At 45.7% G+C, this 21,980-nt stretch overlaps 1 protein-coding gene across 2 annotated transcripts in view; it reads left to right on the forward strand.

The window, feature by feature from the left end:
* LOC137538816 (ribosomal protein S6 kinase alpha-5-like) overlaps positions 1–21,980 on the forward strand; it is a 332,016-nt gene that overhangs the window by 124,773 nt on the left and 185,263 nt on the right. For both annotated transcript variants that reach the window (XM_068261164.1, XM_068261165.1), the window contains 2 exons: positions 1,410–1,529; positions 6,571–6,704. In XM_068261164.1, coding sequence (XP_068117265.1) covers positions 1,410–1,529; positions 6,571–6,704 — 254 coding nt within the window. The remainder of the gene's footprint in view (positions 1–1,409; positions 1,530–6,570; positions 6,705–21,980) is intronic.

Below are 21,980 nucleotides of genomic sequence, written 5' to 3' on the forward strand. Positions count from 1 at the left end.
GCCCTCCGTGCAGCGGTGACGTAATATTTACCTTCCTGGCTCCTGCGCAGGCGCTCTGACGGCTGTCGGCGCCGAAGTAGGCGGAAATACCCGATCGCAGTCGGGTCTGCTCTACTGCGCAGGCGCAAGTTTCCGGCGCCTGCGCAGTAGAGCGGACCCGACGGAGATCGGGTATTTCCGTCTATTTCCGTGCCGAAAGTCGCCACAGCGCCCCCGCTGGAGCCAGCAAAGGTAAATATTGAACTGACAGTCGGCACAGTCGCCGGCTGTTCGGAGGGCTGCGGCGAGACCCCCGTGGGACAGAGGACGGCGTGGGAAGCCTCATTAGGATCCGGAGGCTTCCCCCACCCGAGGTGAGTACCCCCCAGGGGATCTTTTTAATGTTACAGAGTCTCTTTAAGGTAATTGTGTAATACAGACACTGTGATTCTGGCTGCTTCATGTTACATAAATATTATTTATTTATTTATTGTATTTATAAAGCGCCAGCATATTACGCAGCGCTGAACATTAATTTAGGTTACAGACAATATTTAGGGGTGACATACAGCAATATGACAATACAGGAATACAAGAAAACCAGATCACACACCATAGTATGAGTACCAGGTAACGCTTAGTCAGTCACTGGATGGAGCATGGAGATTAGGCAAGTTAGGTTCACTCAAATGCATAGCATGGGTGCACAGTAATGGAGGTGCAAGATCAGGTAGGACACAAAAGGAGGAGGACCCTGCCCAAAGGCTTACAATCTAGAGGGAGAGGTAAGGACACGAATGGTAGGTGACCAGAGTTCAGCTAAAGGACATCTATATCTGAAGTCACTGATTTGGGTTAACTTATGTACACTGCCTGGTCCCAAGAAATCTGTGATTTCTCTTATTTTTTTAGTTTATTTCCATGAATTGTATTTGCTTATCGAGGCTCTACCTATAAGATCCTTAGTTGGTGGTTTTTAAAGGCATCTGAGCACCTATAAAACGAGCCTTCCTCTAAGGGAGGTTCCTAAATTCTGTGGGCTTTTAAGGTGGGCAGCGTGCATTAACTTACAAATGGGGGGCTGCTCTAGCCCCCCATCTATATGAGGGCTTCCATCTTCTCTGTCACTGTGTCACAGTACTGTAGGTTGAACTACCTGTGGCGTTGTAGCGTGGCCCCAACTGCTACAGTGCATGCCGAGATGTAGTCCATTCATGTGATTACAACTTTTGGCCGGAGATGAGGTGCTTGGATCCCTTTAAATACAGTATATGTTACACTGATATTCCACAAAAACACTCAATGTACTTTATTCCACTCCTGTAATAAAGATATTTCTGTTTACAAATTCATTTAAAACTGTATGTCTTCTACCAGCCCTGCGAAGCAATGTTAGCTAGTGCTCATCTCAAAACATTTCCTATTTTCAGGGTTACTCCTTTGTGGCTCCATCTGTTCTGTTTGGAGTAAATGCAATAATGACAGACATGCCTGCTCCATCTGCCGACAAACCTGCAAGCCCCACATTGGCTTTGAGTGCTGCTATTAAGGTGAATAATTACACGTAAAAAAACTGAGTTTACCAGTTTAGTTTTACTAGTTTTGTTGTGGTGTCGTTATGCCCTAAATTGTTAGGGTCTACTTAATGTAATGATTTACCCATATTGCATCATCACGCTAGCGCTGAGATACATATGCGCAATACACAACTGATTTTGGAGACGTGCAGTTGCCATATAATAGTGTAGCAAACAACTGAAGAAAACGGGTAGTCTGGCACTGTAGCTTCAATGGAACGTAGCAAGTGTACAAATGGAATGATGAACACAATTCAAACAAACTGTTCAAAGTACATATTCATGTACTTATCGTGCTCCTGCTGGGGTGAGGGAGATGGCTGTGGGCGCCACATGGTGCACGGCCTTACGACCGTTTCGCAATGGGGTGAGCCTTGCTTCTTCGGAGGCCTGCGTGCACATCGGGGGAAGCTATTAAAATAGCCTACTTCCGTGTAAAGTCCCCACCTACCTGACCCCCTGCAACACAGAACCCAACCAATAGGAAGGCACACACTGGCAGCGTAATGTAGCAGTGACGTGAAACGTCACCACACTACAGGGACGCTATCAGGCCAGGAGGAAGGCACACTGCTATGGCAACGGCTTCACCCCCAATACTACACCAGTGGCTGCAGCTCAAAGCCACTAGCCAATGGATAAGGGAGGGGACGGTCTCGCCGGCTGCATAGCAATTTCCGTGAAAATCCACGTCGCACCTGGTTAGATAACGTAGCCTCTGCAGGTAACCATCGTTGCGGTTCATGTAAAGCTTGCCACCACATGAAGACAGGTGAGTCATATCCACTAGGTCCTGTCTACTTTAAAGGACTTACGAGGCCAACTGTGTAAAAAAAGTTAATTACTTGCCTCTCTGTTTCAGGCACGGAGGACGCCATCCGCGCCCTCCGTGCCGCTCCGCCGGGTCCCCCCGCTCATTATCCCCCCGTGCCGGCTCCCGACCCCACGGCCCGGGTCGGGCTCTCCTTCCCCTCCAAAGATAGCCGCTTCCTCTGGCCGCGGCTGCGCAGTCCGCCTGCCCGCGAATGCGGCTGCGCAGCTCTAGGGCCAAGCCCTCCGATCCACGCTACGTAGCGTGGATCGGAGGGGTTGGCCCTAGAGCTGCGCAGCCGCATTCGCGGCCAGGCGGACTGCGCAGCCGCGGCCAGAGGAAGCGGCTATCTTTGGAGGGGAAGGAGAGCATGACCCGGGCCGTGGGGTCGGGAGCCGGCCCGGGTGGATAATGAGCGTGGGGACCCGGCAGAGCGGCACGGAGGGCGCGGACGGCGTCCTCCGTGCCTGAAACGGAGAGGCAAGTAATTAACTTTTTTTTACATAGTTGGCCTCGTAAGTCCTTTAAGGTCCCTTTCTTCGCCACCTGCAGGACAAGCTTTGTAGTCTACGTCTACGTTGGCAAGACAACCAGGATGGTCACGGACAGGATTTTAGGACATGTTCGTTTGCTACAGAAAGGAAAAGGTTGGGGGTAGGGTCCTGGATCACATGGCCACTGCCCACAACTTTGATCCCAAATTACTTTCTTTTGCCTGCATTGACCTATGCAACTTTCCTCGCAGGGGTGACAACAGAAAGAAATTACTCTTAAAGCGGAACTGTAGATCTAAAATAAACACATTGTTTCACTTACCTGGGGCTTCCCCAAGCCCCCAGCAGCCGTCCTGTCCCGCGCCACTCCTCAACTAGCCTCCGTTCGCCCGCCGCCAGCTACTTTCGGTTTCACTGCTGGGCCACTGCTCCTGCGCGGCTCTGGCCACGCGTATCCTTTCTTCGCGTTCCCCGCTATTGCAGAGGGGAACGCGAAGAAAGGATATGTTTGGCCAGAGCGGCGCTGGCATAGACTTACAAATGGAGGTACGGGACCGAGCGGGGGAACGGAGACTCTTTGAGGAGCGGGACAGGACAGCTGCCCCAGGTAAGTGAAACAATGTGTTTATTTTATATCTACAGTTCCGCTGGAAGACTCGAAGCTAAGTGGATTTTCAATCCATGATTTCAATTAATGATTACCGGTATGTTGATCTAGCATGCTTTCTACACCCTTATTTCTCCTCTATGGGCTTTGGTCTATCTTGCTGCCCCTTTCTTCACTATATACACTAACGACTGCATCAGTAAAAATTTTAAACTGTTTAAAGTTTTATCCTTAGTAATTTGTTTAATAAAGCAACCTTTTTATATGTATTGGTGCTAATATGGTACCTTTTACTTAGCAGCCATTGTGTAACCTAGTTAACAGACACTCGGGCCCATATGCAATTCACTTTTTCTCCTTAGCTGATATTTTCACAGCTTGTCAAAAAAATGTCTTTTAAGCCATCAGCAAGCGAAAAAAATAATCAAAATTTTAATACTTTTTCACTCACTTTTTGGTATTTTTTTAATTGTAAAGTGCTGCAAAGTTTATTTTAAAAAGATGACAAATTATCTCCTAGGAGAAAACTCAGGAGAAAAAGTGAATTGCATATGGCCCCCGGTGTTCTCCTACCGCTGATATGTGGAGTCTGCTTTCCATCTTTTCTCCCTCCTACTGCTCTCACCGAGCCCCTTACTCCAGGTATCGTGTCCCGTTCTACCCTCCTTCCCTTCACTCCTAGTCACTTTCACTACACTCTCTATCCACTCTTTTCCTCCCCCCTTTTCTTCTCATCTCCACTCTTTTTATGCGCCCTTTTAAGCGCATAGTTGGATCACATCTTCAATTTTTGTTATTCATTTTTGGTCACTTAGTTATTAGCTAATTAGCCTGTTGTTTAGGTAATACACCTAGCAACAGTAGTCATAGATGTTAGGGCCACCCCTTTTCTCTATCCATTGGCCGGCGGTTTTCTACTGCAGCCACTAGGGTAGCGAAGAGGGTGGCGTTATTGCCATAACAGTTTTTTCTATCAGACACTGCGGTGTGCAGACAGCGAGACCGCCCCCCTCCCTTATCCATTGGCTAGCGGCTTTGAGCCACAGCCACTGGTGTAGTATTGGGGGTGGAGCCATTGCCGTAGCAGAGTGCCTTCCTCCTGGCCTGATGGCGTCCCTGTAGTGTGGTGACGTTTCACGTCACTGCTACATTACGCTGCCAGTGTGTGCCTTCCTATTGGTTGGGTTCTGTGTTGCAGGGGGTCAGGTAGGTGGGGACTTTACACGGAAGTAGGCTATTTTAATAGCTTCCCCCGATCCGCACTTTGTGCACGCAGGCCTCCGAAGAAGCAAGGCTCACCCCATTGCGAAACGGTTGTAAGGCCGTGCACCATGTGGCGCCCACAGCCATCTCCCTCACCCCAGCAGGAGCACGATAAGTACATGAATATGCACTTTGAACCGTTTGTGTGAATTGTGTTCATCATTCCATTTGTACACTTGCTACGTTCCATTGAAGCTACAGTGCCAGACTACCTGTTTTCTTCAGTTGTTTGCAATTCTGTCTTCTAACCGTCTAGAGCACGTAGCCACTGCTGAGGCTCTACATTAGCAGCCACCTATGCAGGTGTCAACGTCCACGTGACCTTACTGAGTGCCTGCCAACTTTAGCTTGTTTGCCATATAATAGTGTGCTGCTCAGCCCAGAAGCCGCACAGTATGCACCCAATAGGACTGCACCATTCTCCATATGGGGATGCACCATTCTCTGTACAGACTGCACCATTACTTAAAGGGATACTGTAGGGGGTCGGCGGAAAATGAGTTGAAGTTACCCGGGGCTTCTAATGGTCCCCTGCAGACATCCTGTGCCCACGCAGCCACTCACCGATGCTCCGGCCCTGCCTCTGGTTCACTCCTGGAATTTCAGACTTTAAAGTCTGAAAACCACTTTGCCTGCGTTGCCGTGTCCTTGCTTCCTCTGATGTCACCAGGAGCGCACGGCGCAGGCACAGACCATACTGGGCCTGCGCAGTACGCTCCTGGTGCTATCAGCGGGAGTGAGGACACGGCAACACAGGTCCAGTGGTTTTCAGTCTTTAAGGTCTGAAATTCCAGAAGTGAACCAGAGGCGGGGCCAGAGCATTGGGGAGTGGCTGCGCGGGCACAGGACGTATGCAGGGGACCATTAGAAGCCACGGGTAACTTCAACTCATTTTCCCCCGACCCCCTACAGTGTCCCTTTAAGTACCACATCAAGCAATAACCAAGACAGGAGGATGTGAGTGATGTTCCTCCTGTCTCGGATAAGGCTTGCTGCAGTACTAAAGTAATGGTGCTGTCTATACGAAGAATGGTGCATCCCTGTACGGAGAATGCTGCAGTCCTAATCAGAGCTTCCTGTGCTGCTGGGCAGTGCACTATCATAAGGCAACTACCCGTGTCTCTGAAATCAGCTGTTTTTTGAACACTGAAAGTCTTATTGCACATGTGTTACGCAGTGCTAGGTCATTCTGTTTATAGCACATGTGTAACGCAATGCTATATCATTATGTTAAGGAGACACCAACAATTTAGGGCATACTGACAGCATGCCGGATCTCTGGATCTCTGCAGTGTGTGTGTATATATATGTATATATATATATTATATAATGGACCGCATTTACAAAACAAACAGACGTAAATGGTTACCTTAGGACTTTTTCAATATAAATGTCATGATGGTATATTGCTGTTATTTTTTCAAACAAGGGCTTGAAAGTATTGTTATAGTATAAAGAAACCGAACCAAAAAAAAAAAAATAGACCTTTATTTCCAAAGAAAATATTGTCACCATACATTAAAATATTATTTCACATGCAATGAGAAATAATTACTTTTTTAATTTTTTTCTTATTTCCTTTGCATAGGAGAATAATGCATAGGAAATAAAATAATTCTTAGCAAACAGTACCACGCAAAGAAAGCCTAGTTTATCCTGCAAAAAGACAATATTGATCATTTTGCGATAAATTTATTGGAGAATTAATGGGAGGAGCATGAAATGGGAAAATTGCTTTGGTTTTTAAGGGGACATGACCTGTGATAGTGAATTGGTTAAAATAATTTTCTTTTTCTCTCCTGTATGTATTATTCCTCTGTAACCTCTGTATTTTCACAGGACTCGCCATTCTTCCAGCAATATGAAATTAATCTACAGGAGCCAGCTCTAGGGTCTGGGAGCTTTTCTGTGTGCAGGAAATGTCGCCATCTGCAGACCAATAAAGAGTATGCTGTGAAAATCGTTAGTAAAAGGTAAGCTGTATTTCAAGCTTACTTCAAGGGGTGACCTGATAAACAAACATGTATAAATGCATCAGAGGGCAAAATAGAAGCTTGGCAGATCAGCTTTTTGTCCCCTATTTTGAAGCTAATCCTGATCTAATTTCCTCCCTTACTCTCCTCTGCCTGATTTGCCCGCCCTTCACTATAGAAAGTGCATTGTCTCAGCATAAGAAATATTGGCCAATCAGAGAGGAACAAGGATGTGGTAGGCGAAAACAGGAAGGAAAGAGGCTTAAAGGGACACTTAAGTCAAACAGAAAAAATGAGTTTTACTCACCTAGGGCTTCCAATAGCCCCCTGCAGCTGTCCGGTGCCCTCGCCGGCTCCCTTCGATCCTCCTGGCCCCGCCGGCAGCCACTTCCTGTTTTGGTGACAGGAGCTGACAGGCTGGGGACGTGAGTGATTCTTCGCGTTCCCAGACACATTAGCACCCTCTATGCTGCTATGTGGTATATGATATATGCTATAGCAGCATAGATGGCGCTATTGTGGCCAGGAACATGAAGAATCACTCGCGTCCCCAGCCTGTCAGCTCCTGTCACCGAAACAGGAAGTGGCTGCCGGCGGAGCCAGAAGGATCGGAGGGAGACGGCGAGGGCACCGGACAGCTGCAGGGGGCTATTGGAAGCCCCAGGTGAGTAAAACTTATTTTTTTGTTTGACTTCAGTGTCCCTTTAAGCCAATCAGGCTGCATTAGTTAAGTCTAAGGGGAAGTAGAGAAGCAAAAAAGGACAACCCAGCATGCCCTGCAACTTCCTTTTTGTGTACCAAATAAGAGTCAGGTAAACTGGGGAATGATCATTTATCAACAAGAAATGTAATAGTGATTTTAACTCTTGGATTACCTGGTTAGCATCCCTATTACTTGTTTACCAGATAAAAATAAAGAATTGATTTTAAATGTTATGCCCGACAGTTACTGTTTAACAAAAGCTTTCACTTGCTGCTAACCGACCTTAAAGGACTTACGAGCCCAAAACAACAAAAAAAGTCTGTACCTGTATGAAGTTGGAAGGCACGGAGGACATTTTGATCTTCTGCTTGGTCTGCTGGCTGTGGTCCAGGATGGGTAAGATGGTGGGTTGATAATGTGACAAAGTGCGCCTATCCCGTCTAATCTGCTACCGTTACCATTCAGGGAGTAGCATCCGAAGGCTTGAAATATGGTGAACAGACTGACGCTAAAGATTTGTCTCACCACTGCCGATCATGTGTGACATCCACCCGCCAATCCCGTCTTACTAGGCCACAGTTGCCATGCAGGTCTCATTCACTAGAGACTTCAGGAGGCAATTTCACTGTCTATTATACAATTCAAGATACAGTTATTGGAAGTCCACGCACAATGGAAAGTCCAGGCAGTAATCAAAAGTCTTTTTCTGAAAAGTGCAAGATGGCTGCTTGCCATAGTCCACATGGCCTGTCAGATGGTACTCAACAACAGATAATAAAAACAAGGATGCTGGACTGAGTGCATGTCTGTGTTTTAACCTCCTCTGTCACTGGGAGCAGTTATGACACACACAAATCCAGCCTTAGCCTTGTGTAACTGGAACAGGGATCAGTTCCCCTACAAGGAGAGATATTTTGGCACAATAACAGTTTGCCCGCTCTCTCCATGCCCATAGGTCACATCAAGAAATAGAATGCATATCCACGTTCAGTGCAATGTTACAAATCTGCAGATATCAAATATGAGGTATGATAACCGTCTCAAAAAATACCACAATATGACTGTATCACTCTATACGGTATTACACAATTATGTGGATCCGGGCCGCCCCTTACATTAAAGTGCCGCAGAAGATGTCAGTGCTATATAAATACACAATAATATTATGGTAGGATATTAGACTATGACTTTGTTAGGACTAGATTGTGAGCTTCTCTGAGTACAGGCAGGGACATGACTATATACACTGTACAATGCTGCTGAAGATGTTAGTGCTATATAAATACAGAATGATGATATTAATTATAATATGGTAGGACATTAGACTATGACTATGGCAGGATTAAATTGTGAGCCCCTCTGAGGACAGTGACTGACATGACTATGTACTCTGTAAAGTACTGCAGAAGATGTCCAAAGCTTGCCTTGGTGGTGTAGTCTGATGTTGTATGCCAAACTTTAGTTTTATTGCAAGGCTTCTTATATTATGTACCCAGAAACAAGCATAACTTATATAATTTACCAATCGCCTTTATAGAACTCTGCATTGTACACTAATGAATTCCACAAATTAGATCAGTCATGTTTGATTTTCAGTAAATTATACAGAGAAAATGCAGTACATGCACCTCACAATAAAACAAATTTTTGTATGCAACACAGGGCTATGGAGTCTGTACGAAAAGCTTCCAACTCCAAGACAAGACAAATAACATTTATATCACGCTTTTCTCCTGGCGGACTCAAAGCGCCAGAGCTGCAGCCACTAGGACGCGCTCTATAGGCAGTAGCAGTGTTAGGGAGACTTGCCTAAGGGTCTCCTACTGAATAGGTGCTGGCTTACTGAACAGGCAGAGCCGAGATTCGAACCCTGGTCTCCTGTGTCAGAGGCAGAGCCCTTAACCATTACTCCAGATACCCAAAATGGCTTAGACTCTGACTCCTTAGTCTAATACTTACCAGAGCTGTGGATTTGGTACAAAAATCATCCAACTCCATTTCCCAACTCCTCAGTTTATGAAACCTCTGACTCCAACTCCAGGTACCCAAAATTGCTTTGACTCGTCGACTCTGACTCCACAGCCCTGGTGCAACGGCCACAGGAGCGCAAAACCGGGCCAGGACCGAACAGGCGCAGTGGCCATCGACTTGCAAGCCAGTTATAAAGTAACTTAGCCGTGGCAGGGGACCGGAGGATCATTCAGAGATGTTGCGGGCATAGGGCGGCTGCAGGGGGCTGGCAGAAGCCCCAGGTAAGTGAAACACTTTAAAAAAATAATAATAATAATTACAGGTTTTCTTTAATTTCGTCAGATTTCCATACATTGGCAGCTAACAGTTTGTGTGTTACACGCAGCCCTGCCATGCCTGTCAGGGCTCTGCACTATGTCACACACACAGCACCATAAGCTTAGGAATTCTGTCATCTGCTCCTGGTTGCAGAGGTTGTATATCACCGGAGCAGATGACAAAGTCTCATAAAAAAAAAAATCACATTATTTATACCTGGCTGCAGCGGCGGCTCCAGCTTCAGATTTGGGGGGGGGGGGGGTTTAAAAGGGGCACAATGGCTGGCTGGTGGGGCTCACGGCAAACAAAATGGGCATGGTCATAATGTCATGTGGGCTTGTAGTTACATAAAAAAAATGAAGTAAATGCATGCAATGACAGACAGCGTTTCTCCAGTAAATGCACGTAATGACAGACAACATTTCACCACTAAATGCACATAAGAGACAGTGTTTCCCCAGTAAATGCACGTAATGACAGACAGCATTTCCCCAGTAAATGCACGTAATGAGAGACAGCGTTTCACCACTAAATGCACATAAGAGACAGCGTTTCACCATTAAATGCACGTAATGACAGACAGCCTTTCACCAGTAAATGCATGTAATAAAAGACAGCGTTTCACCAGTTAATGCACATTATGACAGACAGTGTTTTCTCAGTGTGTTGGTTTAGGTAGGTAGTCAGGTAGCAGTGTGTGGGTAGGTAGGTAGCAGTGTGTGGGTTTTATAGGTAGGTCGAAAGCAATGTGTGGGTTTAGGTAGGTAGGTAGCAGCGTGTGGGTAATTAGGTAGGAGCTTGTGGGGTTTTAGGTAGGCAGGTAGGTAGCAGTGTGTGGGTTTAGGTAGGTAGGTAGGTAGGCCGCAGTGTGCAGGTAGGCAAGTAGGTAGCAGTTTGTGGAGTTTTAGGTAAGTAGGTAGGTAGCAGTGTGTGGGTTTGGGTGGGTAGGTAGGTAGCAGTGTATGGGTAGGTAGGTAGTAGTGTGTGTGGGTGTAGGTAGGCAGCAATGTGTGTGGGTGTAGGTAGGTAGGTAGGTAGCAGTTTATGGGGTTTAGGTAAGTAGGTAAGCAGCAGTGTGTGGGTGGTTAGGTAGGTAGGGTTTAGGTAGCAGTGGATGGGTGGTTAGATAGGTTGGTAAGGTTTAGGTAGGTAGGCAGCAGTGGGTAGGTAGGTAGGTAGATGGGTAGCAATATGTGGGTTTAGGTAAGCAGCAGTGAGTGGTTATGTATGCAGACAAGGTAGTAGGTTTGTGTTTCTCTCTCTCTCTCCCCCTCCCCTCCTCCTCCCATCAGACCTGCAGATCAGCGCGGCGAGCAGGGGCAGACCTCCGATCAGCATGGGACCCGGCTGACAGAGCGGCGCACGGAATGCAGCCACGCCAGTCAGGTCATATGCAGGAGGTGACGAGTGACGTCACTTCCGCATATGAAGTAGTCGTGTCTCATGCTGTCTGTAGGTCTGCCTGTCCCGCTCGCTGCGCTGATCTGCAGGTCTGATGGAAGGTAGGGGAACATGGGGGTAGCCCAGCCCGAGCCCCCTGCAGGGGTTGAGGCCACAGGCGAGCCGAGCACAGCGGCAGCAGCAGCACAGGGCTCCAGGTGTCACCCCGTACCATGAAGACACCCAGGACGGGTCACTCTTGTCGCTTGATGGTACGAAAGCCAGGCTAGCCCTCCTCCAGCTCCAGTCCTCCTCCTTCCTTTCAGAACTTGCGGTGGCCACATCTCGCGGGGGGGGGGGGGGGTGTGAACTGGTTAGTTGACAGCTGGGGTTGATGCCTGGGCAAGCCCCAGCGTGGCGGCGCCACTGCCTGGCTGGCTGACTGGCGGAGAAGACGGGCTGTCCTAAACAAAGTATGCAACTCTCCTAGCTGCTACTGCCTGGTCTGCACAGAGTTTGTGGAGGCAGGCTCAGTCGGCTGGCTGTCTGCCGCTCTCTTATTGGCTGGAGGGAGACACCAGCACAAAAAGAATGGCACTGACTTGAGGGCGGGGTGGAAGGGAAGCCTGATGCTTCTGTGTGGCCGCTTTGCTATAGCCGCGGTACGCAATAGCAATAGCAAAAGAGGTTGGGCAGTGATTACTTGCCTTTCACAAAAGGACAGGGTAAATTTAATGTCATTTAGACGGACTGCGGATGGCAAACCCTGCCGCTGTGTTCGAAAATTATTTAAAAAGTTAAATACCTATTCTGATTAAACATCCTCAGGAGACAACATTCGCGACCCCTGGTCCATTCCGCCGTGTCTCTTTTATAAATCCCCGGCTTCGGTGGAATCCCGGCCCGATCCCCCGGGTCTTCTTCAGCTGCCCCAATTAACATGGCCGCCTGGTCCTGCCGCGCCTGCACAGTTCTCATAGCTGCAAGTGCGGCTGCCCAGCTCTTAGTTCTCCTCCAACTCTGACCTTGTTCCCAGTGGTCTCGTGGTCGTAAAGCACACGAGACCGCCGGGAACGAGGTCAGAACTGGAGGAGGACTAAGAGCTGCGCAGCCCTACTTGCGGCTATGAGAACTGCGCAGGCGCGACAGCACCAGGCGGCCATGTTAATTGGGTCAGCTGAAGACGACCCAAGGGATCGGGCCGGGACCCCACTGGAGCCGTGGATTTATAAAAGAGACACGGCGGAATGGACCAGGGGGCGTGAATGTTGTCCCCTAAGGATGTTTAATCAGAATAGGTATTTAACGTTTTAATAATTTTTCGCCTCATAAGTCCTTTAAGGCCACACGTCCCTTGCCGTCTCCCCGGGGGGCTCCGGTCCCTTGCATTTCAGCCCATAAGCCTGACCAAATCGCGCTTTGTCATGCGGCCAGTCCCCTGTCTTGCTTCCTTGGCTGGGAGCTTTCTGCTCTTGCGCAGTAGTACTGCACAGGCACGGAATGCTCCCAAGTATGGGAGCATAACAGGGAAGCACGGCTGGCCGTACTGCACATGCGTGATGAAGCGTGACTTATCCAGGCTTTTGGGCCTAATTGCCGGGCACCGGAGCCACCCAAAGGGATGGCGAGGGACAAGCGGCCTTAAGGAAGCCCCAGGTAAGTATGGAACCTGAGAATTTTCTCGTCTCAGGTTCCCTTTAATGCCTGTACATGCCTTGCAAGTCCCATATACAATATAAACTTTATTTATACTGTTGCTGATGTGTACTTCTTTTGCAAACTGCCACCTAGAACTTGAGGAAAATAGATATTGTATTGATATCCGATTGTTGTTAAAATATTTTCAACAATATGTGATGTGGCTCGCCATTTACGGTATGTATGAAATCGATATTGTTGCAAATATTGTATCAACAATCTGATATTAATGAATTGCAACAATATCAATTTCCCGTAAGTTCTAGTTGGCCGTTGGCAAAAGAAGTGCACACCAACAACAATATAAATAAAGTTTATATTGTATGTGGGACTTGTAATGCATGTACAGACATTGATGAATTACAGAAAGCAAATTTACAGAGCAATTCAACAATATAAAAACCTAAACCATCAAAAACAATCCTCAAAATGAATATATTAATAGTTAAAGTGAATGCAGCTTCCCAATGTTTTCTAAAATACAGCCCACAATACACAGACTCATACCATTTTACCCCTCCAGGATCACAGCGAGCAGATGATGCCATGAGTAGATCCCCCTTCACTTCACCTCCTCAGCACACATCACTTCACTTTTAGGAGCCTCAGTGTCATTAGCTGAAATAATGCTTTTCAGCAGATTTAAAATAACTCCGCCTTAGGGCCCATTTCCATTTGAGAATGGGAGCCGAAAGGATGCTATGCGGCTATGCATCATTTCCGCTCCCATTTGCGTCACTTCCGCATCCCCCGAATGGAGGAGAATGCGGACGGGATGTGATTCTCTGATCGCTCCGCACCGCTCTGGATAATCAGCACGCAACGGAAACTGTTCCATTGCCGTGCTTTGGTTTCAGTTCAGCCACGGTGCAATGCAGCTATATAGCCGCATTGCACTGCGTGTAGTGAAGACAGGCCCTTAACCTCCCTGGCGGTAAGCCCGACCTGAGCACGGGCTGTGATTTCTATGTTCACTGCGGTAAGCCCATGCTCAGGTTGGGCTGTGAAGAATCTGCCTCCTGCTCTGCTGAACTGGGTCCCGTGCGCGATTAGCGCTGGCAGCGGGACCCAGGCTTCTCCCCCGAAGTTTTTTGGCCGCCGGGATCCCCAAGTCCCCTCTATTCTTCTGGGGGCCCAATCAGTGCGCGGCGGGGGCGTCATGATGTCACGCAACGGGGCGGGGCTAATTTTTAAAGTGTCCAAAACTGCTGTAAAAGAAAAGAGTGAAATCGCCCTGTGTGTGTGTGTGTGCGCAATCTCATAGGCAGCAGATTTCCCCACCCACAAAATGCAATCTCATAGGCAGCACATTTCCCCACAAACTGCAATCTCATAGGCAGCACATTTCCCCACAAACTGCAATCTCATAGGCAGCACATTTCCCCACAAACTGCAATCTCATAGGCAGCAGATTTCCCCACCCACAAAATGCAATCTCATAGGCAGCACATTTCCCCACAAACTGCAATCTCATAGGCAGCACATTTCCCCACAAACTGCAATCTCATAGGCAGCACATTTCCCCACAAAATGCAATCTCATAGGCAGCACATTTCCCCACAAAATGCAATCTCATAGGCAGCACATTTCCCCACAAAATGCAATCTCATAGGCAGCACATTTCCCCACAAACTGCAATCTCATGGGCAGCACATTTCCCCACAAACTGCAATCTCATGGGCAGCACAGCACGGCGGTCAGCAGGCCTCTCTCACTCCTCGTGACTCACTCACTACTGTCTACTAGTACTGCTTCTGGCTTACTTACTAGCAGGTAGGCCTAGTGTTGCTGGTGGCACTGGCAGGCCAGGCACTAGTGCGGAGGAGCGGAGCGACTGACTGGCAGACAGTGGGCGGCTAGTGGCTGGCTGGGTGCGGACTGCGGCCGGAGCGACTGTCTCTGGCAGTGGCTAATGGCGGCTGGCTGCTGTGCGCTGCGTAGTTATGGGTGCGGCTCTGGCTGGGTCGCGCGATGTCGGCTCGGCTCCTCCCCCCGCCTATCACGGACGGGCTGTCTCTGTTGCCGGCTACGTGTGTGTGTCACGTGTGACATCATCACAGGCAGCGCCAATGCGCCTGTGCACCACCAGTGTTAGGGAGATGGAGGAGGAGAGGGCCGAAAAGGAGGACTTTTGGCTGTCCTTCCTTGCCTTCCGCCGGACGGAGGACCACAGGTCCAAAAACCGGACTGTCCGGCGGAAATCCGGACGGATGGCCACCCTAGATATCATAAAAAATCCACACGGGTCTGCTGCACACAATGCTCTTTATTGGAGCCAAACTGAAACAAACAAGCAGCAACAGTTTCAGGCGTCCCCGTCCTTTGTCAAGCTAATTACATACAGGAAATGATACATCTATATATACTCCCACACAGGAAGTGAACTCATAGTTGCCTGGAAACCAATCCAAACAAAAACAAAACCAATAACAAATCAGTAGAAAACATGTGTACAATCACACTTATCTGAAATAATGAGAATTAAGTTCATTTCAAAGTCCAACAATAAATCCATGGTGATGTGAATGAAATCCACGGTGACCTAGAAAAATCACAGAAACAAATGCAGGTCATAATCCCTATTTAAACCGGATTAGGAGTCCCTAATTTATATATCCAAAATACTTCACGCTGTTTTAGTTTCATGACACGGTCACCACCTCTCCTCATCTTAGGTATATGGTCTATTACCATAAATTTTAAATCGTTATCCTTATGTCCCTTTTCCACACAATGTTTAGCCACCGGAAGCTCACAGCGTTTACCACGAGCAGAGCTCCTATGTTGTCCAATACGGTCGCGCACTCCCTACGTCGTTTCACCGATATAGCATAATCCACATGGACATCGCAAAAGATAGACAACATAGGAACTCTGGCATGTGAGGAAATGACCAATTTTATATCTCTTCCCTTGGGTGTCCTCAAACCATTGGCCCTTGATCAAATTTGTACACTCACTGCAAGATAAACAGGGGAAACAACCCTGATGGGGGGGTGCCCAAAAACGTACTGATCTGCCTGGTTTCTGGCAGGAGGTCAGCACGGACCAATTTATCCCCAATGGTGGTATTCTTCCTGTATGCAGTAACAGGGGGTAATGCAAAATCAGAGATCTCAGGATATGTGTTGCTCAAAATATGCCAGTGTTTCCGAATACATGATAGTACTTTCCTAGACTGGCCATGGTATTGACATACAAAAGGTATTCTCTTCGGTCCTGGTACTGTACTACCCGAAGTGGGGGTTGACTGGAACTCAGTCACTCGTTCCACTTCGGATAATAGTTCCTCAGGATAACCCCTGTCACAAAACTTCTCGGCCATCTCCTTCCTGCACAATTCTATTGACACACAACATCTGACTCTTTGCCACTGAACGAAGGACAGCAGGTGGGTGGAAACTTTCAAATCTCAACAACTGATTGCGATCTGTTGGCTTATGGTATATGTCTGTAGTCAGAGAGGACCCCTCTCTTTTAACCACAGTATCCAAAAAAGGTAGCTGTTCCTTCTCATTAGCAATGTCAAATCCTATATTGGAATGGAACTGATTCAGCTCCTCATGGAATGACAGAAGGGATCCAATGTCGCCCGCCCAGATCGAAAAAATATCGTCAATGAAACGCCACCACACTCTGCAACGTTTCATTGGTATACACGTAATGACAATCGAAATCGTGCATGAACGCACCCGCAAAGGCCGGGGCGACATTGGATCCCATTGCTGTCCCCCGTTGCTGTAAGAAGAATGCATCCTTGAACATAAAATAGTTGTTATTCAACACAAAAGAGAATAATTTCTCAAAAAAAACAATTTGTGCTTCATCATACAAATCACTCTCAGTAATCAACTTCAATGAAGCCCTAATCCCTTCTGCCTGGGGAATAGAGGTATATAAGGGCCTTACATCCCAGCGCACAAGCCTATATTCCTGCATTGGGTCAAAGGTCAGGCGTCCCAATCTGCTCAGGAACTCACTAGTGTCTTTCAGGTATGACGGTGTTGATTGTACCAAGGGGGTCAAAACCTTGTCCAACAAGGTGGCCGCAGAAGAGAAGATAGACCCTATCCCAGCCACTATAGGGCGTCCCGGGGGATTTATAGGGTTCTTATGTACTTTGGGTAATATGTAAAGTACCGGAGTAATCGGATACTGTAGATACAAGTAGTCATAAAGATCTCTCGCAATGGTTCGTTTTTTAAGGGCATCTTCTAATATACTCCTCAGCGTAGTTTTCATACTGTTAATGGGATCCCCAGGGAGGCGTTTGTACACAGAAGAATCCGACAACTGAGAATATATCTCATTCTTATAGTCTCTGGTATTAAGTATCAATAATGTCCTTCCGGCTACTAAGTTTCAATAAAGCAGTCCGTTCTGCTCCGGACAAATTATGGGGTGTGTAATCGGGCATGGCGTTATCTAACGGAGCCTTAATGTCTCTAGAAACTCGTTATAAAGGTCTCTACCCCTGAGTATGAAGTTGGAGGTACAAATTTACTTTTAGGAAACAGACCAAATGAACGGCTCGTTAAAATATATATATATATATATATATATATATATATATATATATATATATATATATATATATATATATATATATATACACACACACATGTACATGCATGTATATACATATATATACAGCATGTGTATATATATATATATATATATATATATATATATATATATATATATATATACATATATTTATATATATATGTGTGTGTGTGTGTATATATATATATATATATATATATATATATATATATATATATATATATATATATATTTTATACACACACACACACACACACACACACACACACACACACACGTAGGTACATGTATGTATATGCTTGAACATGCATGTATGTACGTGCATGTATGTATGTATGTACGTGTATGTATGTATGTACATGTTTGTATGTACATGTACATACAGAGAGAGTTTAGCCTCATTTGTCTCTAATCACAAGTTGTAATTTGATTTCTCCCATGTCACCTGACTGCCATGGCAGAGATGGCAGAAAAGCTTATTTGAAAGCACAGGATAGTAACAATATAGCCATTTGGTTCCCAACTGCTTCTGAGCTAAGTGCTTCTGCCATACTGTTACCGATTTTTGCCCTGATTTTGACTACTTTCTGCCTGCCGCCAGGGAGGTTAAGGTTGGTTTGCAGGAAGTGAAAGCTTTTGTTTGAGGAACGTGCTTTAAGAATGGTACAATGACTGACCTACAAAAGCAAGCTGTGAATGGCATGCACCCCATTTCTTATGCCTAGTATACACCGTTCAATTTCCCATCAGATAGATGGGTCAAAAAAATAATTTCCGACAGGTCCAATCTGATTTCTGATCCATTTTGTATAGAAGTGATCGGAAAATTGATCAGAAAAACGATTGGAAATCAGAACGGAGCTTTCGGAAATTATCTGTTCAACCCGTCTGTCTGATAGGATAGTGCATGGTGTGTACCAGGTATTACATTGGAATCGGGAAGGAATTTTTCCTCTTAAACGTTAATTGTTTCAAGCCTTGAAAGGGTTTTGTTTTTTTTTGCACACCCCTGGATCGACTGGAATATGTGAGGGTGCAGGAGAGAAAGGTACCTAATGTTCACTATTTATTTGTTCAACCAAGCTAACTTTTTTTCAATTAAACTAACTGTTACTATACTGCAAGCAAAGTGAGGATTTCACATCTGTGATGCTTTTTACAGTAAGGGAGAGACCTGACTTCTGTCTGCCGAAAACACCCGGTTTCCGCAGATTATTTTTCACATTATATGCACGTGTTATCGCGTGTGTCACCCACCATAGACTACCAGTATCTGCTAGCAGTCTATAGGAATCGTATGTGCGTTGCAATTTTATGCAGCAGGAATCTGTTTTTATCCAATCTCTAATCTCGGCAGAGAAATGGCAGCCTTATGAACACCCACATCGCCATTGAAAAGCATTATGTGCCGCAGGCGCTATTCAGTCTGGCCCCAGCCTTGCAGAAACATAAGGCTGAATTTCCACTGACTTTCTGCAGCTCCGAGGCTGGTCTTTTTGTGCACAGTTTTCCAGATACTGTGCGCATTAGTATGTGATGTGACACTGCATTCTCGTAGCCATGCAAAATTCATCTGTGAATGAAAGCGGGATTGTCACCATAAAAATCTAATTTTAATATCAACTGGTTTGAGTGTATTAAGTGATAAATATGATAATAATGCATTCAAAACTTTCAAAACTTTTTCTGCTGTTAGGGTTTGGAGTTATCACATACCTTAGGTGCACTGGCCCTTTAATTGCCATTGCCAAACAGTTGCATGCTTGGGGATCTTTTTATCTATAATATATTCCTCTTCCCTTTATTCCCCCTTCCCTCTAATGACATAAGACTGTGTACTTCCTAGGATAGACCTCAGTGGGAGTGTCTGAAGAAAATGGAATGAGGGCGGGTAATGAATACACAATTAGCAGGAGGATAAAAGGAGTGAGAGAGGAAATTATTATTTAAAAGTAACTCATGCGCCTGAGTGAACCACATCACTCTAATTTATTATGCTTCATAATGTATGTGTCACAACACACTTTAAATAATGTATAAAATCATAAAATGATAATTAAAAACCATCTGCAATCACATTCCAGACAAAAAAAACTCTATATGTAATCTCATTGATCACCTTATGGAATAGTTTACTGAGCAGACTCTTTCACCTAGATTAAATGCAAGCGCTTGCACCTATATATAAGGATTTGGCAGTCTCTGCTGATATATGCCTCTTTCATGTGACTTAATAATTGGCACAAAATAGATGTTGAATAGTCTATACTAATATTGGCACCTTTTGTATCTCCTTGTAATAAGCATAAAGGATTCCAACTTTTGCCGCCTCCGCATCAATTCATAAACGGTTTAGCCGTTTTCTATCCTCAACTATAAGCAGGTCCGCTTCCTCCACTCTTGTGGCTCTTTGTTACAGTATATGCAACTCGCGTATCTCGGAGAGGAGGGTAACGCGGACACACGTCTGAGTCCTAAGAGTCTTTTTAGACTGGCAGCACGAGTCCCGGACGGTGACTCGTTTGATGATGCCGGCTGCCATTCGTCCTTGGCTCGCTGTAACTTACTTCCTTGTATCACAGCTCGGAAGTACAGGTGACGTCACCACACTAAAAGCCCAATCAGCCAATGCGTTTTGGTAGACACGCCTACCTTCTTCAGGGCGTGCTCTCATTGGTCCAGCGGCTCTCTTTTGACTCCCTCACTCTGCCCCCCTTTCCTCGCTGTCCATTCTTCGCATTTAATGTCGCATAATTGATCTTATATGAATGCAGACCATTCTACACCCAAATTTAGTATTTGCAGAGCAAGACTATTCAACAGGGATATGTGAGGGAGCAGGCTGGTGTTGTACTTTGTTCTCTGGTTGAACTCGGTGGACGTAAGTCTTTTTTCAACCAAAATAACTATGTAACTATGTAAAGTATAGATCCACTGAGTTTCAATACGTGACATTTTATGAATGAAGTCTCCTCCCCTCCAATCTTTCTCCACATTTTGAATTGCATGAAACTTGAAAGTATTTAAACTACTTCCATGGCAGTCCTTAAAGTGCTTACTTAGCTGTAGTTTCCCATTGCCATTCTTTATACTATTAACATGTTCCCCAATCCTCGACAGGAGCTTTCTCTTAGTTCTTCCAACATATTGCTTATTGCAACCACATTCTATAATATAAATGACACCAGTGCTTGTACAATTCAATTTGCCATAAATCTCAAACTGTTCCTGGGTTACTGTAGATTCAAATTGAATTATTGGTGCAACATATTTGGTGCTCTTGCACGGCGCACAGAAGCCACATCTTTTAAAGCATCCCCTCATTTTCTTTGATCCCTTAGGACCTATTTCCACTACACGCAGATTGGATGCAGAAAAACTGACTCCAATGAAAGCCTATGGGCCTGTTTCCACTAAACGCAATTTTTCTGATGCAGATTTTCCCATAGGCTTTCATTGGAGTCAGTTTTTCTGCATCCATGCTGCATCAATTCTGCATCCAATCTGCGTGTAGTGGAAATAAGCCCTAAAAAATTGACCTCCACACTGAATTTACTCGTGAACACCAAATTGTACTCGTACTGTACTCGTAATTGTACTGATGAGGATTAAAAATAAAGAGGAAATTAACCCACCTCTGAGTATTAGGATGTCATATAACCACCAATCTAGAGATGTAAGAAAAATAGTAGATAAATATTGGGGTATTTTGCAGAGAGGTAAGATCCTAAGTGGAATATTGACAGAAAATCTGAAAATAATTTAAAAAATATGATTGCACCTACTGTAAATGAAATTAAGGGATCGAGCTAGCAGACATAATAGGCATTTCAAAAAGAGCGGTACATCTCATATTTTCTGAAAATTTGGACATGAGAAAGCTGTGTGCAAGATAGGTGCCGGGTTTGCTCACACTCGAGTGTTGTGAAGATGTTTCTATTGAGTGTTTAGCGAAGTTTCACAGCAACAAAGCAGATTTTTTGCGCCGTTTCATAACCATGGATGAAACAAGAGCTGAAAGGAGATAATGTTGAAAAATAAATATATTTTTTCCCCAAATTTTTGTTTACTTGGTTGGGTCGGGTTCTTCTGGGACCGCCCTCGTATGTTGGAAGAACTAAGAGAAAGCTCCTGTCGAGGATTGGGGAACACGTTAATAGTATAAAGAATGGCAATGGGAAACTACCGCTAAGTAAGCACTTTAAGGACTGCCATGGAGGTAGTTTAAATACTTTATTCATAAAATGTCACGTATTGAAACTCAGTGGATCTATACTTTGAATAGTCTTGCTCCGCAAGGACGAAATTTGGATGTAGAACTGTTTGTATTCATATAAGATCAATTATGCGACTTTAAATGCGAAGAATGGAAAGCGAGGAGAGGGGGGCGGAGTGAGGGAGTCAAAAGAGAGATGCTGGACTAAAGAGAGCACGCCCTGATGAAGGTAGGCATGTCTACCGAAACGCGTAGGCTGATTAGGCTCTTAGTGTGGTGATGTCACCTGTACTTCCGAACTGTGAGACAAGGACGTAAGTTACAGCGAGTCAAGGACGAACGGCAGCCCGGAATCATCAGACGAGTCACTGGCCGGGACTCGCGCTGCCAGTCTAGAAAGACTCTTAGGAGGTTACCCTCCTCT

The sequence above is a fragment of the Hyperolius riggenbachi genome, chromosome 11 (genome assembly GCF_040937935.1).
Source record: "Hyperolius riggenbachi isolate aHypRig1 chromosome 11, aHypRig1.pri, whole genome shotgun sequence".
NCBI classification, from domain to species: domain Eukaryota; kingdom Metazoa; phylum Chordata; class Amphibia; order Anura; family Hyperoliidae; genus Hyperolius; species Hyperolius riggenbachi.